Source organism: Oenanthe melanoleuca, chromosome 1 (genome assembly GCF_029582105.1).
Source record: "Oenanthe melanoleuca isolate GR-GAL-2019-014 chromosome 1, OMel1.0, whole genome shotgun sequence".
NCBI lineage: Eukaryota > Metazoa > Chordata > Aves > Passeriformes > Muscicapidae > Oenanthe > Oenanthe melanoleuca.
The window spans coordinates 15,462,351-15,483,459 of record NC_079333.1 but is presented as its reverse complement, the minus strand read 5'-3'; the positions used below and the strand labels follow the sequence as shown (position 1 = coordinate 15,483,459).

General features: G+C 58.2%; 1 protein-coding gene across 2 annotated transcripts in view; it reads left to right on the top strand.

Moving 5' to 3' along the window:
* PDE2A (phosphodiesterase 2A) overlaps positions 1–16,953 on the top strand; it is a 38,141-nt gene extending 21,188 nt beyond the window's left edge. For both annotated transcript variants that reach the window (XM_056485942.1, XM_056485951.1), the window contains 29 exons: positions 7,330–7,419; positions 7,691–7,779; positions 8,095–8,204; positions 8,443–8,498; positions 8,572–8,631; positions 8,728–8,887; positions 8,968–9,020; positions 9,483–9,557; positions 9,658–9,699; positions 9,777–9,845; positions 9,955–10,085; positions 10,211–10,322; positions 10,407–10,446; positions 10,887–10,950; positions 11,035–11,113; positions 11,197–11,374; positions 12,189–12,301; positions 12,556–12,633; positions 12,813–12,935; positions 13,147–13,217; positions 13,550–13,672; positions 13,776–13,863; positions 13,973–14,020; positions 14,128–14,202; positions 14,353–14,452; positions 14,674–14,786; positions 15,036–15,074; positions 15,221–15,327; positions 15,539–16,953. In XM_056485942.1, the coding sequence (XP_056341917.1) occupies positions 7,330–7,419; positions 7,691–7,779; positions 8,095–8,204; positions 8,443–8,498; positions 8,572–8,631; positions 8,728–8,887; positions 8,968–9,020; positions 9,483–9,557; positions 9,658–9,699; positions 9,777–9,845; positions 9,955–10,085; positions 10,211–10,322; positions 10,407–10,446; positions 10,887–10,950; positions 11,035–11,113; positions 11,197–11,374; positions 12,189–12,301; positions 12,556–12,633; positions 12,813–12,935; positions 13,147–13,217; positions 13,550–13,672; positions 13,776–13,863; positions 13,973–14,020; positions 14,128–14,202; positions 14,353–14,452; positions 14,674–14,786; positions 15,036–15,074; positions 15,221–15,327; positions 15,539–15,764 (2,712 nt within the window). In that variant the 3' untranslated portion in view covers positions 15,765–16,953. The remainder of the gene's footprint in view (positions 1–7,329; positions 7,420–7,690; positions 7,780–8,094; positions 8,205–8,442; positions 8,499–8,571; positions 8,632–8,727; positions 8,888–8,967; positions 9,021–9,482; positions 9,558–9,657; positions 9,700–9,776; positions 9,846–9,954; positions 10,086–10,210; positions 10,323–10,406; positions 10,447–10,886; positions 10,951–11,034; positions 11,114–11,196; positions 11,375–12,188; positions 12,302–12,555; positions 12,634–12,812; positions 12,936–13,146; positions 13,218–13,549; positions 13,673–13,775; positions 13,864–13,972; positions 14,021–14,127; positions 14,203–14,352; positions 14,453–14,673; positions 14,787–15,035; positions 15,075–15,220; positions 15,328–15,538) is intronic.
* The last annotated feature ends 4,156 nt before the right edge of the window (positions 16,954–21,109 follow it).

The following is a 21,109-nucleotide window of genomic DNA, read 5'->3' as shown; positions in this document are numbered from 1 at the left end:
TGGTTTTTGAGGGACAGTGGGGTTTGGGATGTAGGTTCCAGTGCTCTCATGCCCCATGGCATTCGGGAAGGGAGGTGTGAGGTGGGAGTGCCCTACTGCACCCCAGGCAGGGGAGCTCGGATGGGGGTGCTCTGCTGCACCCCAGGCAGAAGGACTTGGAGGGGATTAGTCCTGCTGCACCCTGGGCAGTGAGAAGCTGGGATCAGGATGTTCCCACTGCAGGATGACATGCCACTGTGTCATCTTCCCCCTGCACGAGATAGGCCCCATGAGGGTCCTTGGCTTTTTGGAGCTGAGCTGTGGCATTTGGCAGGGAAGTGATGGGCTGGGATTCCCTGCAAGCCTGGGTCTGGAGAGTGGCCCTCTGGGAGCTGAGTCCATGGGTTTGGGAACTGGCCTGGGCCCTTTGCAGATGAATTCCACTGCATACCCACCCTGGCCACTCCCTGGATGTGGGGACCTGCCCAAGGGAGCTATGGGTGGAAAATGCCAGGGAGTAGAGCTAGCTCCCGAGTCTCCCTCCTCTTGGTGCAGGAGGGATTGCTGCTCCTGGTCCAGCTCTGGCAGATGCAGGGTGCCTGGCACCTTTGGATGCCCTGGCCACAGCTTTGGAACCCCCCCATAGACAAGGGGGGGCTGGAGGCCAGACCCCTGGCTGAGTGCTGACCCATTAAACACCAGCACTGAGATACTTTCTGCCATGTCATGGGCTTTGTTCTTCTCCTGGACGTGCCTCAATTTCACCATCTGAGTAGCAAGATCACCCCCCCCCCCCGACCCCCCCCTCAATTCCTAGGCCCCTTCACAGCAATTAAGAACTGCATCCCACCACCAAACCCTCTCAGGCATGGAAAGCAAGAGCAGTCCCTGCAAGAGAGTGGAACCCCCTGGGGGGCAGCTCTGATCCCCCCAGCCCCCCACACCCTGCTCCGGAGCACTGCCCAAATCGAATTCCTCCTCAGCTGCAGATGGCCAGGAATTCAATTTTCCCAGATCCCATCAGAGGCTGATAAATGAGGTCCCTAATCACTGTGCAGATCCCATTAGTGCCAGGCGTGCCAGGGGCTGCATGGATGGATGTGGGAATGCTGCATCCCCCTTCCCATCCCACTGATTCCTGTCCCCCCAAGGGACCTAGATGTCCTCCAAGCCCTCTCTGGGCTTTGCTATGATGGTCCCAAGTAGAGCCAGGCATGGGGACCCCTGCATGGCTAATCCACCAGGAAACATCTAGGAAAGTCCTGGAAACCCATCCAATGTGGATGGGAAGGGTGTGCCAGGGACATTTTTCCGGCAATGCCATGTCCCAGGAATGCACATCATGCCAGCTCTGTCCCAGCACTGCCCCACCCAGCGCCCAAAGCTTGGTGCCAGCTGGGTGCCAGGATGGATGTCTGTGTCCTTTGGGTGAGGGCACCCACAAACCAGGGATTCTCCTGGCCGTGGAGCAGCGGTAGGAGGGTCCATGTGCCCCTCCCTGACAAGTTAGGGACAAGTGACACGGGGCTGAGGGGGGCCCCTCTCCCCCTCTCTGACAAGTGACAGCAAGACCCCCAGTCCTCACCACCTTCTTTCTTAGAACAGTCAGCTAATTAGTGACAAACGAGTGACAGATCGTTAGGCTGGTGGCCGAGCCGGCTGTTCCAAGAAGGCCACGATGTTCTGGGGACGGAAATCCTTGAGGAGTGTGGCTGCTGTCCCGATTTGTCCGGCCCGACAAAGGGACATCAACAGGAAGCAACCTTGACTCCAGCCCTGTTCTCTTGGCCCCGGGAGGCCAGGCCAGGATGTGGGGGGACAGGCTAGGAGCACCCCAAGGGCTTGTGAGCTGCCAGAGGTTAGGAAATGTGCTTGGTTCAGCAAAACATCCCACTCGGAACGTGCTGGGTCCTCAGGGAATGGCGTCTGCCTGGTTCCAGGCTGTAGGAACTCTGATCTGTGCAAGTGTCCTGTGCAGTGTGAGCATGCCAGGCTCCAGCCAGGCTGATGTGTGGGGGAGGAGGAGGATGGGGTGAGCTCTGGGGAGACACTGGGCTCAGAATGGCTCTTTCCACCTGGACCAAACTCTAGTGCCATCCTAAGCAGCTCTTGCACGGCCAGGACCTTTGCAGGTAGGGAAACTGAGGTAGGCACAGGCAGGCAGGGCTACTTGTGTGCTTTTTTGGGATGGCTGATTCCACAGATTTGCATCCTCCAGCCTTATCCTAGATCACTGGGTGCCAGGGTGGCTCCCTGACAGGGTCCTGCACCTCAGCCCTTGCTTCCCATCCAACAAGACCCCAGGCAAATGACCATGAGGAGACAAGAGATATCCCAGAAGTGTTTCCTTCCTGTTTGCCCTCATTATCCCCCTGGAAAAGATGAGGTAATTAAGGAGCTACCGTGTTACAGGTTGTTGCTGCCTGATTAGATTAAAGCAATGTAATTTGGGACTAAGAGCGGTGCTGGGAGGAAATGGATGGATGGCTTCCCAGCTGGAGTTGGGCAGAGCTGCCAGCTCTACCTTCCATCCATCCCTCCATCCTCTGATGCAGGGACACTGCTGGAGGGTTATCAGGGTGCTGCTTTAGGGAACTAGACACTTCCTCTGTTTTCTCACCCCTACGGAGAGGATTTCCTGGGGAGCTGTGGGGCAGAGGGAAGGAACCTGGCAGTGTGGGGGATGACAGGGTGGCAGGGTGTCACCAGTGTCACTCAGCCTGTGGCAGAGCTGAAGGGTATCAGGGATGCTCCTGGGAGGGTGGGAACAGGGATGCTGCCTATTTCCCCAGCTCTGTGGGGGGGATTCCCTGGGAAATGCTGCCTTTGGGTGAAGGAGCAGTGCGGGGGACAGGGACAGGGTGACAGGGTTTTAGCAGTGTCACTCTGCCCACAGTACAGCTGGTGACAGCCCTGCTGCCTTCAGGAGCCGCTTCCCTGCTCCTCAGCTCAGTTTCCCCCCTCACAGCCCAATATCAGAAGCTGGTGTTCTCCTGCCCTGCCTGTTGCCAGCCCAGCGTTGCCAACACACAGACAGAGCTGGGCTATATTTAACCACCGTGGCCAGGGCACGAGGCTCAGCAGCCAGGGGAAAGCAGCCCCCCAGGACTGGAGTGGGGCTGGGGCTCAGCATTGCTGGAGGTGGGAGAGGAGGATGAATCACGGCTCAGGGATATTTTGGGATGTTTTTAATGCCGCCAGATTTCTCGGCGAATGCTTGGGCAGGGCTGGGTGTTTGCTGGCAGCTGTGGCTCAGCTTGGGGGGCCTGGGGGGATCATCTGCTCCTCGTGGTGCTGTCAGGCACTGGGGAGGTGACACAGGCAGCGACATCTGTCCCCCTGCACTTGGAGACAGCTCTGGGTGTGATGGTGGGGGCAATAAAGGGGCTCCTGAAGCAGCAGCTTCCTCCTTGAAGGGGAGGCAGGAGGGGAGAAAGTTTCCCCATCACGTTCCCTGGAGCTGGGGCATGGGAGAGAGGGTGGGGAACCCTTGGACAGGGACCCCGTGGGTGGGACATGGGGAGTGGTGAGGGGCTGTGTGAGTGGAGGGCAGGCTGCCTCCCAGGAATCCAAACGGGATTTTGCTTTTCACCTGTCAAATGTAACAAGATCCAGAGGGGCTGGTGGCTAAAAATGCATCCTATCCAGAGACTGCAGTGGGAGGAAGCCCTAAGCCCCCAGCCCTGGCTCTCAGCCTTGCAATGAGGTGGCCACATGGTCATGCTCCTCATCCAGGGCTCTGCTGGGAAGGGAATTCCCTGAGGAGCAGCTTCTCTGTCCTTGAAGTCTGCAAACCCCCTGTGAGAGACATTGGGGCTGGTGAGACAGGCTGCAGGGGATCCTTTACTCTTCCAGACCCCTCCTTGCTGTGTTCTGCACTCCCAAGCATCCCAATCCCTTGCAACCCGAGCTTGTAAAATCCACTGGGAGGGTTCTGCACGGGATGTGGGCGCTGGGATGTGCTGCCCACAGGCACTGAGAGCTGCACACTCAGCATCTTGGAAGCTCTAATTTGATTTGGGGCCCACAATTGGGGGTGAAGTTGTCCAGACAGAGCGATGTCCAGCTCCATCCCAAAGGTGATTGCTCAGGCAGGGGCTAATAGACTAATCCACTGCTGAAATTAATTGGGCTCATTTTCCTTGCGTTCACAGATGGATAAAGTCCCATTGGAGGGCAGGAGCCGAGTGAGCTCTGAGGGCTCACGGTGTCATGGATGCCTCAAGCTCAAGCAGCCACCTCTGGCAGATCATTTACTTGGAATTGTTACAGCAAAGCTGGGCTGGAAGCTCGGCAGGGAGATGATTCATTTCCTCGAGGTTCCTTGGGGAGGGTTGTGGCAGGGTTCTGCCACAGAAGCCTGGGCTGCTGCCAGCATCCCCCTTTAGAATCAGCACCCATGGGTGCTCTGGCAGATCCATCTGGGGCCTCCCCAGCCCAGCATCCCCCTGGGATGCACAGTAAGGCAGTACTGCAGCCCTGCTCAGCACTCCTCCACCAGCAGGATGCTGCCTGGCTCTCTGCTTTCCCATGGTTAAAGAGGAATCCAGCGGGTGGCAGGTCCTGGTTTTGAGCTCTGCCTCATGCAAAGTGTACTCACTGAGTGCTCAGGTGTGTGCCCCCTCAGAGAGACCCCAAATGAACATCCCAGTGGTGCCTCAGTGCACTGGATCCAGCCTCTGCCTGCTCTCCCTCACCCCTGGGGGGCCTCCGTCCATCTCCCAGGAGCAGGGCCAGGAGAAGGGCAGCATCTCAGGAACCTGAGAGCCTGTGAGGTCAGTGTCCTCCTCCTCCACATGGCAGGTGTGAATGGACCTTTCTGGAGAGGAATCTGGTCAGCATGGCATTTCTCTATTTCATAAAGATCCAGAGAAGCTGGGGGTGCCAGGGGGGACAAACCAAGCTTCCACAGCTGGTGGGACAGAAAAAGGGGACAGATGTGGCTGATCCTCTTGAAAAAAGTAATGTTTTCACTGCTGGTGAATTCCCTCTTCTGAAAGAAGCTGCTCTTAAATCCCAGCAGGATTTATGGATGGGGGCTGGAGAACCTGGGATGGGGGTCCCCACCACCACATGCATGGGAACAGGATGCTGCTGCAGCTATCCAAAGGGATAAAAATGGTTGAAAACAGCAGGGGAGGAAAAGGGCCATTTTCCATGAGGGAGAGAGCAGGCAGTGCTCTGGAGGCTGGTCTGTGGCAGGATTTGGCTTTGCTGGAGTGGGGGGATCCTTGCTGGAGCAGAGACAAATCCTTACTCTAAGGAGATGAATGGTGTCATTAATCTTCCACCAGCTCCAGTGGGAATATTGAAGCAGATACAGCTCTGGTGTTGCACCACACCATGGGATGCTGGCCAAGGAGAGCTGGCAAAATTCCTGCCATGGGTCACCCTGTCAGCTCAGCAGTCTGGCAGGTTGAGACCAGTATCCTTGTCCCCTCAGGCCAGAGAAAAGGTGACAGCAGTCCCCGGGTGGGGGCCCCACGGGCCATGTGTGTGCACCATGGGGACAGGACAGGGACAGGGTGCTGCTCACCTGCTCTGCAGGAGCAGCACCCTCAGCTCCTGGGGCTGTTAGTGATGCTGTGCTGTGTTCTCTGCCCACACCCTGTCCTTGGATCTGTCCCCAAAAAGATCCCATGGATCTCTCCATGCTCATTTCCAGACAGTGTTTCCCTCTGGAGCTGCTGGGTGTTCAGCACCTGGGATGAGGGTGTGGGACTCTGCTCCAGCTGCTAGGAATTGCAGTCCCTGTGTGCTTTCTCCTGTTTTAGTGAAGTTAATTAACCCCCTGTGCCCACTTGGGAAGCATTACCAATCTGGGTAAGCATTAATCTGGGCTGTAGGATGTGGACTGGGAGTAGGTGGAGTGGGACAAATTGAATTAGTGGGATGAGCAAGTGGGATATGCAGGATGAGTGGGACAAGTGGAAGGAGTGGGATGAGCCATTGAGTGGGATGAGCCATTGAGTGGGATGAGTGGGTTGAGCTGGATGAATGGAACAGCAGGGTGAGTGGGGTGAGTGGGAAGGGCAGGACGAGTGGGACAAGCAGTTGAGTGGGATGAGCCATCAAACAGGATGAGTTTGATGAACTGGGTTAATATAGTGAATAAGCTTAGTGGAAAGAGCAGGATGAGTGGGAGAAACGGTTTAGCAGGATGAGTGGGATAAGTGGAATGAGTGTGATGTCCTCCCCTGCCCACCCTCACTCTCCCTGCCTTCTTGCAAACCTCCCTGCTGCAAACCCTCCTGCCAGCCTCTGCTGCTGTCTCCTTGTCCTGGGATTATCTTCTTTTAGCTCCTGCAGCTTTCCCCTCACTGTTTCAGGGATGGACCTGTATTCCCAGCCCTAATAAAGCCACCACCCATGTCCAGCTGCCACCTGTCCATCCCCACACCAAGAATGCCACCAGCATTTGATGCCCCAAGCAGACCCAAGGGACCCGCTCAGGCTCTGCCCCATCTTCCCCTGCTCCAGGGGGCCACTGTGGAGGATCAGGTGGGACAGAGGGATGGCAGGACAGCCACCTGCTGAGGCCTGGCTGTATTCTACAGTGCATGTGTCTCCAGTGTGAGTAGGTGACTGGAGATGCGGCCCTGTTGGAATAACATCCAGCGCCGCTGTCTTCAGCTGGAAGCACCCTCCCCACCAGCCACGCTCCCAGTGCCCCTGGGTCTGGCCCCATGGCAGAGTGTGCTCCCTGGCTGGGTGGGTGGCATGGCTCTGCAAGGGGCTGCTGGCCTGGATGGGGTCATGGGCTGCATGACAGTCCCCAGGTCTGCTTATCAGGAATGGAGCCTGGCAAAGCTGGGACCAGAGGAAGAGCAAATCCCAGCACCATGATCAGTGTCTGATTTGAAGCATCTGCTATTTCCATCATAACATCATCCTTACTCCAGTCTCCCAGACAAGGGCTGGAGGCAGGAGCAGAGCTGGGAGGGTCAGACCACAGAGCCCCCTGTGCCCCCAGCTTTTCCACATGTCCATCCCAACACCTCTGTCCCTCTATGGGGTTGTAATCCCCAGATGAGCTTTAATCCATCTCCTTGCCCCATTTCTCTTCCCACTGCTGCTTTAGGGCATGGCTAGCACTGAGGGCAGTGTGGCTCAGTGCCAAAGTCTCCTCTCCCTTTTTGGGGACCTCCCACCTCCCCACATGATGGACATTGACCAACGCAGGAGGGTTTGGCTCCAAGAAAGGCACCCGGCAGTCTGGAGGCCACTGCAGGGGGTCTGGGGGCAGAAGGACCCGTGCCATGGCTGGGTTGAGAGGGGGTGGGTGCCACAGTGCCCTTCCCCCTGGTATCAACCCCCAGTAACCCCTGGTCTGCTCTGGTCCCTCTGCAGGATGCTCTGCTGAGCCTGGGCGCTGCCCTTGATGCCACCACCCTGCGGGATGCCCTCCGCCACGCCCTCGTCACTCTGCTGCCTGCTGTGGTAGGTGGGGGTGTATCCCCTGGGGGACTGAGCAGAGCATCCTCCTTGGGTGGGACTGCTGAGACCCCCTGGGCTGGGGGGAGCCCTGGAGGGAGTAGAGAGTGGATTATCTGCTGGTTGATGCTGGGGTTCAGCCTGGGGTGGAGTCTCTTTATCCCCAGCCCACTGCCGAGCACGACTGTGTGTGCAGGGGTGCATTTGTGCACGTGGGCAGGTGCAGCTGTGTCTGTGCACAACATGCACACATGCCTGTGCTGCCTCTGTCCCCCAGGAGCACGTCTATATCTACCTGCTGGATGGGGATGCACGGCTGCTCTGCGATGACCCCCCCCACGAGCTGCCGCCCAACGGGAAGCTCAGGTGAGCTCAGCTGTCTCCCCAGCCCTGGGCACGGGCACAGCTGGTGTGCCTGGAAGGCAGGAGGGTTCCCATCCCTGTCCCCATCTCCATTCTCATTCCATCTCCGTCCTCATGCCCATCCCCTTTCCCTTCCCATCCTCTTCTTCGTCCTGGATGCGCACACATGTGCACAGGGGCTGTGTGTATGTGCAGGGACACACCTATGCACGTGTGTGGCACAGTACTTGAGCCTGTCCCTATCCCATGGGTGTCTCTGCCCCCCTTCCTGGGGGTTTACCTTCCCAGGGAGTGCTCAAAGTATCCCTGTCCCCCCAGGGATGCTGTGCAGAAGCAGAAGCGGCTGGAATGTGCGGGGCTGCTCCCTGCTGAGCTCCCTGGCCGGCACCTGGGACCCCTGGCAGCCCCCCTGGCCCCTGGCACACAAGGTGGGAGCTGGGGGAAGGGTGGTCTTGGTATGGGGTTAGGGCTGGGTGGTAGGTAGGTAGATGGAGGGACATGGAGAGGGATGGATGGATGGATGGATGGATGGATGGATGGATGGATGGATGGATGGATGGGTCATGACACATCAGGATGTAATGGGGACGTGCACCCCAAGAGCTGAGCTCCACAGCTCCTGCTGCCCCTGGGGCCCACCTGGGACCCACACTCTCTTGCTTGCAGTGCTCATCATCCCGCTGGTGGACAAGAACAGTGGGGCCGTGGTCTGTGTCATCCTGGTGAGTGCAGGGGCATGGGCAGGGCTCTGGGGACAGAGGATCCATGAGGGTCCTGACATCATTCCCGATCCAGGTGCACTGTGGCCAGCTGAGTGACTCAGACGAGCAGAATCTGCGGGCGCTGGAGAGACACGTGAGTGACTCCTGAGCTGTGGCACCTGCCACCTGGGGACCCACCACCCTTTCCCCCAGCCCTGCTGCTCCTTGTCCCTTCTGCCCACCCCTGCAGGCCCTGGTGGCGTTCCGGCGCCTGCAAGCCCTGCAGAAGCTGCAGCCCTGGCCCCAGGTCAGCCTCTCCACCAGCTCTTCCCAGACCTCGCTGGCCAAGCCCGAGAAGGCGCCTGGCAGCAGCTACAGTGACCTGGACTGCAAGATCCTACAGCTCTGTGGTGAGTGGGGGGCCTCTGGGAAGGGTGGGGGGTGTGGGCACGGTGAAACCACGCTCAGCCCCTCTGTGACCCTCCTGCAGGTGAGCTGTATGACCTGGATGCCGCCTCGCTGCAGCTCAAAGTCATCAACTACGTGAGTAGCTGCTCCACCAGCCCCCTGTCCCCATCTGCCCCCAGCCCCAGGACACAGCAGGGAGCCCTGTTTTATTTCAAAACACAAAAATCCCCCAAAGCCAAGAAAAGCCTCGAGCATCAGCTGTGCAGTCATCAGCAGTGACCAGAGTGACCAGCCTTGTAACAACCATCAATAGTCTCCAGAGCTAACAGTGTCACCCTCACCCAAAAGCTCCTTGAGAGAATGTACAGGTTCTTCTCCTGCTCTCTATCATTCTGTACCTCGGGAGTGTCCAGAGTGAACAGCCTTCCCCTTGCCATCAGTAGTCTCTAGAGTGAACCTGCTCAGTCATGGGGAGGAATTTCTGGGGAGGAGCACCTGGTTCTCTGTGGCATGGTGCCCTGGGTAGAGGAGGGGCTGGATTCTACCTGGGGAGTGCTCGGGGCAGGCTGGGGTGCTGACCCTCCCCTTACTCCCCAGCTGAAGCAGGAGACCCAGTCTCTGTGCTGCTGCCTCCTGCTCGTCTCTGAGGACAACCACCAGCTCTTCTGCCAGGTGGGTGCCACTGGGCCTGTCCCCCAACCCTGAGGATTACATGGCACCCGCTGACATGGTGTCATCCTCATGGGCACCCCCTTCTTCCCATCTCTTCCAGGTGGTGGGAGACCGTGTCCTGGATGAGGAAATCAGCTTTTCAGTGAGCAGGGGGATGTGGTGAGGGGTTGGGAGGTCAGGAGGGTGGGCAATGGGCTGACATGTCCCCTCTCCTCACAGCTCACCTTTGGACGCCTGGGGCAGGTGGTGGAGGACAAGAAGCCCATCACCTTGAAGGACATCAGTGAGGTGGGCACCAGCTGTGTCCCTCCACACCTGGAGACACAGGTGTCACCCCCGTGTCCCGTGGGGCTTCCTGGAGGGTGCTGGTTCCAGCCCCATCTTGCTCTCCCTGCAGGAGGAGCACAAGCAGCTGAGCAGCATGCTGGGCTGCGAGGTCACCTCCATGCTCTGTGTCCCTGTCATCAGCCGGGCCACCTCCCAGGTGGTGGCACTGGCCTGCGCCTTCAACAAACTGAGCGGGGAGAGGTGAGCAGCATTTTGGCTGGGACTCTCTGTGGGGCTGCACCCCCTCACTTTCGGGGTGCTGGAGCATTGCTGCCATGGAGAGGGGGGAACAATGGGGACAGAGAACTGAGGTGTGCCCCCGCCAGCTACACAGACACGGATGAGCACAAGATCCAGCACTGCTTCTGCTACACCTCCACGGTGCTCACGAGCACCCTGGCCTTCCAGAAGGAGCAGAAGCTCAAGTGTGAGTGCCAGGTGAGTGTGTGCAGGGCCGTGCCACGTGCAGGTGTGTGCCCCATCCTGCGCAAGTCACTGATGGTATCCTCTCTGTCCCCTCAGGCCCTGCTGCAGGTGGCCAAGAACCTCTTCACCCACTTGGGTAGGTGCACTGGAGAGCACTCATGGTGAGGGGGTGGAATGGGGAATGGATGACCACCCCCCACGCCCAGCCCTGGAGGGTGGTGGCACTGGGGTCTCTGTCCCTAGCCAGGGAGAACCTCGTCCCCTTGTTGGGGAACATTTTCAGAAGGGAGATAGGAGCTGGCACAGAACCTGGCATGCACTGATTCTGCATGGCTGCATGACCACAGATCTCTCAGAATCACGTGTGCACGTGTGCAGCTGCACGTGTGCACTGCTCTACACACGTATGTGCTGCTCACACGTGCATGTGCCCCACACAGCCCCCATCCTCCTGTGCCCCCAGACTTCCTGTGGGACCCTGAGCTAAACCCTGCCCCTGTTTTATTGCCTGAGTGGGGAATGAGGGGCAGCGCTGCCTGGCTGGGGGTCCCTGACCCTTCCCTGCTCCCCCTGCAGATGATGTCTCTGTCCTGCTGCAGGAGATCATTACGGAGGCCCGGAACCTCAGCAATGCTGAGATGTGAGTGGTGGTGGCAGGGCACGTGGGTGAGGGGACACGGGGGGGACACTGGGCTCCCCTGGGTGCCAATGGTGTGCCTTGCAGATGCTCTGTGTTCCTGCTGGACCGGCTCAGCCATGAGCTGGTGGCCAAGGTGTTCGATGGTGGAGTGGTGGATGATGAGGTGAGCACAGGATGGAGTTGGGGGGCCTGGGGTTGTGTCCCTGCCCCCAGGCCTTGCTGGTGACCCTCCTCCCCTGCCTACAGAGCTATGAGATCCGCATCCCAGCAGACCAGGGTATTGCTGGCCACGTGGCCACCACTGGCAAGATCCTGAACATCAAGGATGCCTACTCACACCCTCTCTTCTACCGTGGGGTGGACGACAGCACCGGCTTCCGCACCCGCAACATCCTCTGCTTCCCCATCAAGAATGAGAGCCAGGGTGAGGGAGGGATGGGGGGGACACAGGTCTGGCCCAGCAGGTGCCTTAGTCAGCATGGTTTGGTCACCCATCATGTGGACATGACACTGTTCCCAGCATGCAGGCACAGCATCATCCCTAGCCTGTGGGCATGAATCCTGTTCAAGCAGAGGCACAATCCTGGCTCAGCACTGTGAATGCTCAGCATGTGAACACCGTTCTGTCCCCAGCCTGTGGGCACCATTCTGTTCCCAACCCATAGGCAGAGCACTGCCCCAGCACATGGGCATGACTCTGTCCCAGTCCTATGGCCCTGTCGCCAGCATCAGGGCACAATTCTGTCCCATGAATGTGAGCATAATCCTGTCCAAGCCTTGGGCTCATTGCAGTCTCCTGGCACAAGTTCCTGGGTGTGATCCTGTCCCCCTGTAGACAAACACAGCACTGACCCCAGCACATGATCTTGTCCTAGTCCATGGGCTCAGCATGGTCCCTGGGCATGATCCTGTCCCCTACAGACACTCAGCACTGTCCCCCAGCCCATGGCCATGATTATGTCCCAGCCCATGGGCATAGCACTGTCCTTGAGCGCATGGGCATGATCATGTAGCCTGTGTGTGGGCACAATCCTGTCTGCCAACACGTGAGCACAGTACTGTCCCTGGTCATGAGCCCAGCCCCTGGGCACTGCACTGTCCCCAGAATGTGAGTGTCACTGTCCCTGTGCTGTGTACTTGGGCACAGCCCTGCCCTAAGCCCATGGACACAGTGCTGTCCCCAGCATATAGACCCAGCACAAGGGCCTGACCCCCCTGCTGTCCTCCCTCTGCTCCAGAGGTCATTGGTGTGGCAGAGCTGGTCAACAAGATCAATGGCCCTTGGTTCAGCAAGTTCGACGAGGACCTGGCCACTGCCTTCTCCATCTACTGCGGGATCAGCATCGCCCATGTATGTGCTGGGGGTCCTCCACTTGGAGAGGGTCACACACAGGGGGTGTCCCAGCTCTGCCACAGCTCAGAGGGATGGGGGTGGGGGGATGTGTGTGTGTGTGGTCCCCATTCCTTGGGGACAAGTGGTGGTGGCCACGGGATGGGAAGGGAATTCGTGGGCACAAAGATGTGCTGTGGTGCCAGGGTGGGTTTGGGGGTGCTGGGGGGTGTTTGCCCACCCCAGCACTCCTGTACCCTGATCCTGCCCCACAGTCCCTGCTGTACAAGAAGGTGAATGAGGCGCAGTACCGAAGCCACCTGGCCAATGAGATGATGATGTACCACATGAAGGTGAGGTGGCATGAGGACAGGCACAGGGATGGGACCCCTGTTTCCAGCATGGTGCCCCACACTTTACCCCAAGGTGGTCCCACAGTTGGGTGGTGGTGATACCCCAGGGCTCTCTGCTCTCACTGTGGTTCACGTGGCCTTTGGGACATAGTGTGGGCCACTGGCCATGGTTCCTGCAGGTGTCTGATGATGAATACACCAAACTGCTGAGCGAGGGCATCCAGCCTGTGTCCACCATTGACCCCAACTTTGCCAGCTTCACCTACACGCCACGCTCGCTGCCTGAGGACGATACCTCCATGGTGAGGACCATGGGGACAACTCTCAGCTGCCACCATCCCCTGCCTGGCCTTGGTCAGGTCATATATTCCAACCCTGGGGTGCTGGGGTGTTGGGGTGAAGGGAGGTGGCTGCACCCCTGAGCATCTTCCTGCAGAGCAGGGGCAGGGGTGGCTCTCAGGAGACCTTGCTGGGCATTGTCATTCCCTGCCACCCACCCTATCCCCTCTGCAGGCCATCCTGAGCATGCTGCAGGACATGAATTTCATCAATACCTACAAGATGGACCGTCAGACACTCACCAGGTGGGTCCCCATCCCTGTCCACTTTCCCTGTCTCCATCGTCATTTCCTTCCCCATTCCCTTCCTCCTCCCCATCCCCTCCGTCTCCTTTCCCATCCCTGTCCACACCTATGTGCCTGTCCCCACCCACATCCTCATCACTGTCCACCCTCTTTCCCCTGTCTGTATCCTCATCCCTATCCCTATGCCCATCCCCATTGAGGTAATTGTCTACCTTCCCTGTCCCCATCCCATCCTCCTCTTCATCCCCATGCCTGTGCCTGCCTGGGGACACCTGGCCAGGTGGAGGTCCCTGTGGGATGAGCCCCCCCTCCATGGCTTTGCCCCTGTCCAGGTTCTGCCTGATGGTGAAGAAGGGGTACCGTGACCCTCCCTACCATAACTGGATGCACGCATTCTCCGTCTCCCACTTCTGCTACCTGCTCTACAAGAACCTGGAGCTCGTTAACTACCTGGAGTAAGGCCAGGTGCTATCCCTGTCCCTGTTCTCCATCCCCTGGCCTGGCTGGGGTGCTCCCTGCTCTCCTGCCTGCCTCAGTTTCCCTCCTCCCCCTCCCCAGAGACATCGAGATCTTTGCCCTCTTCATCTCCTGCATGTGCCATGACCTGGACCACAGAGGCACAAATAACTCCTTCCAGGTGGCCTCGGTGAGCCGAGCCCAGAGCTGGGATGGGCAAGGGAGAGGTGGGGCTATGGGGACAGCTGTGGGGGTCTTCACCCCCACAGTTGCATCATTCCAGCTGCTCTGCCTTGCAGAAATCTGTCCTGGCTGCGCTCTACAGTTCAGAGGGCTCTGTCATGGAGGTAAGATCCCCCAAATCTCTCATTGCCCGTCTCTCCCGGGTTCTGGCTGCGTGGCAGCATCCTTGCCTGCTCCCTGCCTGCTTTCATGGTCCTGGCTTCTCCCACAGAGGCATCACTTTGCCCAAGCCATTGCTATCCTCAATAGCCAAGGCTGCAACATCTTTGACCACTTCTCCCGAAAGGTGAGCCCCTCACCTTAACACTAGGCCACCCCCTGCCCATGCTGGGCCCCTGTGTCCTCTCCAGACCTCCTGCTCCCCATCCCTGGATCCCAGGGGATGTGGGAGCTGGCAGGGGCACAGAGCTGGTCATGGAGGCTGCCTTGCCCACAGGACTACCAGCGCATGCTGGACTTGATGCGGGACATCATCCTGGCCACTGACCTGGCCCATCACCTCCGCATCTTCAAGGACCTCCAGAAAATGGCAGAAGGTGAAGCTGCTGGGATGGGGATTGGGATTGAGGGGTGGTAGGAACTTGTTCCAGCAGAGCTGGGAGGTGGCACAGGAGGTTTTATGTCGAGGGTGATAAGGGCTGGGACGTGACCCAGAAGGTTCTGGCTGTCCCTAAAGTCCTCATGTGTGCTGTGATGGGGGCTATGGAGCTCTGTCCTGAGCCCCCCATCCAACCCCTGCCCTACACTCTTCCCACAGTGGGATATGACCCCAAGAACAAGCAGCACCGCAGCCTGCTGCTCTGCCTGCTCATGACCTCCTGTGACCTCTCTGACCAGACCAAGGGCTGGAAGACCACCAGGAAGATTGCAGTGAGTGCCACGCCATGGAGCTAACCCCCTGAATGCCACCTCACAACCCACCCAGGCCACCTGCATGTCCCCAGGCACACACCTGCCCCCCATGGACTGGGTTCCTCCGTGCAGAACCCTGGACTGTGCAGCAGTCCCTCCAAGACCATGTGCCTGCTTGATTCAGAGCTGTGGGGAGGGGTCTGGAGGGCAGGGGGATGGGGGATCATCCCAGGCTGCACCCCCTGTGCTGACACCTGTCTCTTGCAGGAGCTGATCTACAAGGAGTTCTTCTCCCAGGGTGACCTGGTAGGTACCACCTGGCAGGGTTGGGCTTGGCCTGTGCTCCTAAAATGCATCGATGGGATGGGGCTGTGGGCAGCGAGCAGAGAGGTCTTGCCTGGAAATGGGGGGAAAGTTCCACTGGCACTGACCCCCCCTTGCCATCCCTGCAGGAGAAGGCCATGGGGAACAGCCCTCTGGAGATGATGGACCGGGAGAAAGCCTACATCCCTGAGCTGCAGATCAGCTTCATGGAGCACATTGCCATGCCCATCTACAAGTGAGCCCCAGTGCTGGGATGGGATATGGGATGGGGAGGACCCCCTGCCACCCCCACCTCCCCTAGGGTGGGATGAGGTGTTGTGTGGGGAGCCTTGCAGGTGTTGGGGGGCGTTCCAAGCAGTGGGGAGGGGTTGCACTCAGCTAAGGGGGTTGCATGGAAGGGAGGGGGTGCAGCCCTGTGCTGATGGAGTGCATCCCCCCCTCCCCAGATTGCTGCAGGATCTCTTCCCCAAGGCAGCGGAGCTCTACGAGCGGGTGGCCAGCAACCGGGAGCAGTGGACCAAGGTCTCCCACAAGTTCACCATCCGGGGGCTGCCCAGTAACAACTCTCTGGACTTCCTGGATGAGGAATACGACCCCCAGGCCCCTGACCCCCAGCTCAATGGCTGCCTGGAACCTGAGGCGGGGCAGCCCCCCGAGGCTGGGGCCGAGTGAGGGAGGCGACGGGGGGGCCACAGCCATGGCTGGGCCAGGAGCATCCCCAAGCCTCATCCCCCAGCCTGTGGGGAGGAGGTTTGGGGGGTATCAGTGACTCTGGACTACCACGGCAAGGGCTGTGTGCTGCCAGCACCCACCAGCGGTCCTTCCCCACCACTGGGTGACTGTCTCCTCCCTCCGGGGCAGGTTCAGGTGTCCTGTCCACCCAGTGGTCCCTGGGACACTGCCTTGGTGGCTGGGAGCACCAAGGGACACAGTGGGGCTGGGGGATGGATGTGCTTTAAGCTGCCTTAAGACTGCAGGTCCTGTCCCCATGGGATGACAGTAGCAATGATATCCTTGGTGGAAGCACCCACAGAGGGGTTGGTCACCATGACATGGGTGTGCACGGGTTAGCAGGACAGAGGGGGATGGTGTGGGGATGGCAGGGGGCAGTGGGAGAGCTGTGGGGCGGCTGTAGAGCATATGGGGGGTGTTGCCATGGACCATGGAAGAAGCTCCAGCTGGAGGAGGGAAGAGACACCAGAGTGGGATGGCCACGACCATGGGGATGTGCTTGCATCCCCTGCAGGGTTCCACACCAGAGAACCAGCTCCAGCCTCTTCCTAACAGCCCCCCTTGATGCTGATGCTGAGCATCTGTTGGCTGAAAGCCCCACCTCTCTAGGACCCCTGAACCCACTCACCCCTGGAAGGGCTCACATCTCTCACACAGCCCTGCAACCACACAGCCACGTCCCCTACAAGGGCTACACACCTGCCAAGGCTGGGGGTCCTACTGCTGGTTTGCATGCAGAGGGGAGGCTGTGCTCCACAGGGGGTCCATCTGGTCCCATCCATGTCCTTGCCGTGTCCCCACTGCGTAGGTGTTCCTCTGAGGTGTCCACCCAGGAGCCTCCTCACTGCAGCAGCTTCTCTGGTGACCGTGCTGTGAGCATCCCTAGCTCACGGTGGCTTCACAACTCCTGCCATGCCAACCTCTGTGCACGGATCCTGCTGACATTTCGGGATCCCTCTGGTCTTGCAGACCACTGGGCATGAACCTCAATGGTCTCCTGTGGTCCTTCTAGTCCTGCAGACCACCATGCATGGACCCTGCCATTTCCTGTGGTCCCTGCAGTCCAACTTGGCACCATGTATGGATTCTGTTGGTCTACCATGGTTGATCTGGTCATGCATGGACCCTACCCTGGTGTTTTCCCATGAATTCCTTATTGTCCTGACTGCCATGCATGCACCCCACCAACCTCCTGTGGTTTTTCTGGTCCTGCAGACCACAATGCATGGACCCCAGTGCTCTCCTCTGGTTCCTCCTGTCCTACAGACCGCTGAGCATGGACCCTGCTGACCTTCCTGTGGTCTCCAGTCCCACAACCCAACCCATATGGACCCCCTCAGTCCCAGGGGCTCCACCAGCCTCCAGAGTCCGACCAGCTGTATGTGACCCAGGGCTGTCACCCAGCCAAAGCCACCTGAAACACCCATGAGCAGGGGGACTGCAGTGAGCAGCTTGCTCTGCTGGGGCAGATGTGAGGAGGGGGCTGGGGCTGAGGGGGGATGCTCAGCCTTGAGAGATCAGGGTGCACTGAGCCCCCAGGCTGCATCATCCCGCTTGTGGGAGCTGGATGAGTCCACCAGCACACCAGGGAAAGGCGATGGGAGCAGCATGGTAGAATTCTGGTACTGCTGGCATTGGTGTTGGCTTTGTTGGGATCAAGGGTGGACATGGAGCCATTTGCTGCCCCATCCCCACTCCTCTGCACCATCCCAAGTGGTGCCACAGCAGGTCTCTCCTGGATTTGGGCTGCACAGTGGCTGCTTCTCTCCTTGGCTTGTCTGTCAGCGATGACTTGCCTGTGTTCTCGGGACACCTGGAGTGTGTGTCTGCAGGAGCAGTGGGAGACCCCAACGTGAGCTGCTCCACGTGGATGAAGTGACCTGAACTCCTTTTGCCTTACCTACTCGGAGATGCCTTTAGTGAGATGCTTTGCCCAAACCCTGGTGGGACCCACCTGGTGACTGAGTCTGTCTGCTGGCCCATGGCTTTGCCTCCAAGACCCCCTTAAGCCCTTCTCCCCTCCCCACACTGCCATAGGGGGTGGGGATGGTCCCAGAAGGCAGCAAACCCCGAAGCTGCAAGAGGACAGCAGCTCCATCCCTGTCATGACGCTGGCACTGCCCTGGTACCAACGTGCCAGCAGGTACAACTGTTCAAAGACAGTCCCTGCATCCCAGTGCTGATCCAGGGATGCCTGAGGATGCATGGATCTCTCCATCCCGTAGATGTGGGGGTGTCCTGCACTTGGGTTCTGCATCCTGGGTACCACACCATGGTGGGGGCACACAGGGATGCCCGTTTCCCAGCTGTATCCCACTTTTCCAGCCCCTGCTGCTGGTGTGTGTAGGTAGTCAATGCTTTCCCAGCTCCTGCCCCTGTATATACCCCTCTGGATACTGGGGAGTGCAGCCTGCACCCAGCCCAGCTCACCCACGGGTGTGCACAGGCGTGTGTGGGTGTGCAGACCTCCTCCAGCTTTTCTGTCCTTCTGTCTTGCGGCACTGGTTGTTCTGGACTCCAATGGAGCCTAAGGAGGAGATGACTTCTCTTTCTTCCTCTCCTCCTTCTTTTCTTATTCTCCTTCTTGTCTTCCTCCTTCTCTTCCTCCTCTTCCCCTTACTGTTTCTCCTCCTCCTCCTCCTCTTCCTCCTCCTCCTTCTTTATTATTATTTCTCTTTTTTTTTTTGGTGGGTTTTGGCTTTCCTAAATAAATTTCATATGTCAACCTCCCCGTGACAGGTTGGTGGGTGGCCTTGTTGGGGCCTGGAGAGCTCCAATTAAGACTTATGAACCCCAAAATCACCCTCAGGGGTAGAACTCAGCTTGGGCTGTGTAGCTGCTGCATCCATCCCTGCACAGCCCCAGAGGGGACCCTCCAATCTGCCCATCATCTGTGCATCAGGGCTGTGGTTTTCATTCCTGCAGTCCGGCTAAGGAGCAATTTATTATCCAAGATCAATGCAGCACTTTCATCCCAGACCAATCTGGCAGTTTTATTCTGGGCATTTGATACCCAAGGGAAAAGTTCCCGGAGCTTTGGTGCTGGCATGGTCTGGAGCTCCATGAGCTGCCAAAATTAGGGTGAAAATCTGCCCAAACTACAAAATCCTGCTCCAAGCGCCGGTTCAAATCCTGGGATTAAATCTTTTAATCCTCCGAATTAGTCCCAGAGCAGGGCTTATGGTCCCTATCCAGGAGCTGCCCCACTTCTGTCTCTGCCACCGATGGCTCCTTGCCCTTGGGTGACGTCCCTTCCTGGATGCCCGAGGGAGTCACGGCCGTCCCTCCTTTTGTCCCGGCTGACTGCCGTGGTGGGTGCAGGTTTCCCCAAGGATGGGGAAAGTTGTCCCGTGGGTGGGGTGCAGGTGTCCCCACGGTGGGGCCGAGGAGACAGCACGGTGGCCGTGGGGGGATAGGGAGGGGATGCTCCAGCCGGGGATGGATATACCTCTGGAATCACCCGAAGCCCGTTCCCCGTGGGATGCTCCGCGACAGGAGGCGGGCGGGAGGGGGACGCGGCCAATGGGGAGGGAAGGATGGACGTGATCCTGCAGGATTCCATCGGAGGGGAGGGACACCGCGGGGCGGGGTGCGCGCCGGTGCGTGTGTGTGTGTGTGTGTGTGTGTACATGGTTTGTGTGTGTGTGTGTGTGTGTGCGTGTGTGTGTGTACATGGTTTGTGTGTGCACGTCTGTGTGTGTGTGTGTGTGTGTACATGGTTTGTGTGTGCACGTCTGTGTGCACGGCGGTTGTGTGCAGATGTGTGTGCGTGTATGTGCAAGTCATGTCTGTATTCACAGACATCGAGCTCTGTATTCAAACTCGTCTGCCTGTGTTCGCATATGCATCCGTGTGTTCACAGACATGTCTGCGGTGGCACACAGGTCTTTGCTCACACACACGTGTTTGTTAACACGCACATCTCTGTTACACACACGTGTCTGTGCACACACACGTGCCTCTGTTACACACACGTGTCTCTGTGCACACACACGCGTGTCACTGTGCACACACGTGTGTCACTGTTACACACACGTGTCCTTACACACACACGTGTCACAGTGCACACACGTGTCTCTGTTACACACACGCCTGTCACTGTGCACACACACGCGTGTCACTGTGCACACACGTGTGTCACTGTTACACACACGTGTCCTTACACATACACGTGTCACAGTGCACACACGTGTCTCTGTTACACACACGCCTGTCACTGTGCACACACACGTTTCTGTTACACACACACGTCTCCGTTACACGCGTGTCCATGTGCAACACGTGTCTGTTACACACACACGTGTCTCCGTTACACGCGTGTCCATGTGCACACACGTGTCTCCCGTGCTCACACACGTGTCTCCGTTACACGCGTGTCCATCTGCACACACGTGTCTCTATTACACACACACACGTGTCTCCGTTACACGCGTGTCCATCTGCACACACGTGTCTCTGTTATACACACGTTTCCCTTACACGCGTGTCCATCTGCACACACGTGTCTCTGCACACACACGTTTCCCTTACACGCGTGTCCATGTACACACACGTGTCTCTGTTACACACACACGTTTCCCTTACACGCGTGTCCATGTACACACACGTGCCTGTTACATACACACGTTTCCCTTACACGCGTGTCCATGTGCACACACGTGTCTCTGTTATACACGCGTTTCCCTTACACGCGTGTCCATCTGCACACACGTGTCTCTGTTACACACACGTTTCCCTTACACGCGTGTCCATGTGCACACACGTGTCTCTGTTACACACGCGTTTCCCTTACACGCGTGTCCATGTGCACACACGTGTCTCTGTTACACACACGTTTCCCTTACACGCGTGTCCATCTGCACACACGTGTCTCTGTTGCACACACACGTTTCCCTTACACGCGTGTCCATGTGCACACACGTGTCTCTGTTGCACACACACGTTTCCCTTACACGCGTGTCCATGTACACACACACGTGTCTCTGTTACACACACGTTTCCCTTACACGCGTGTCCATGTGCACACACGTGTCTCTGTTACACACGCGTTTCCCTTACACGCGTGTCCATCTGCACACACGTGTCTCTGTTACACACACGTTTCCCTTACACGCGTGTCCATGTGCACACACGTGTCTCTGTTGCACACACACGTTTCCCTTACACGCGTGTCCATGTGCACACACGTGTCTGTTACACACACACGTTTCCCTTACACGCGTGTCCATGTACACACACGTGTCTCTGTTACACACGCGTTTCCCTTACACGCGTGTCCATCTGCA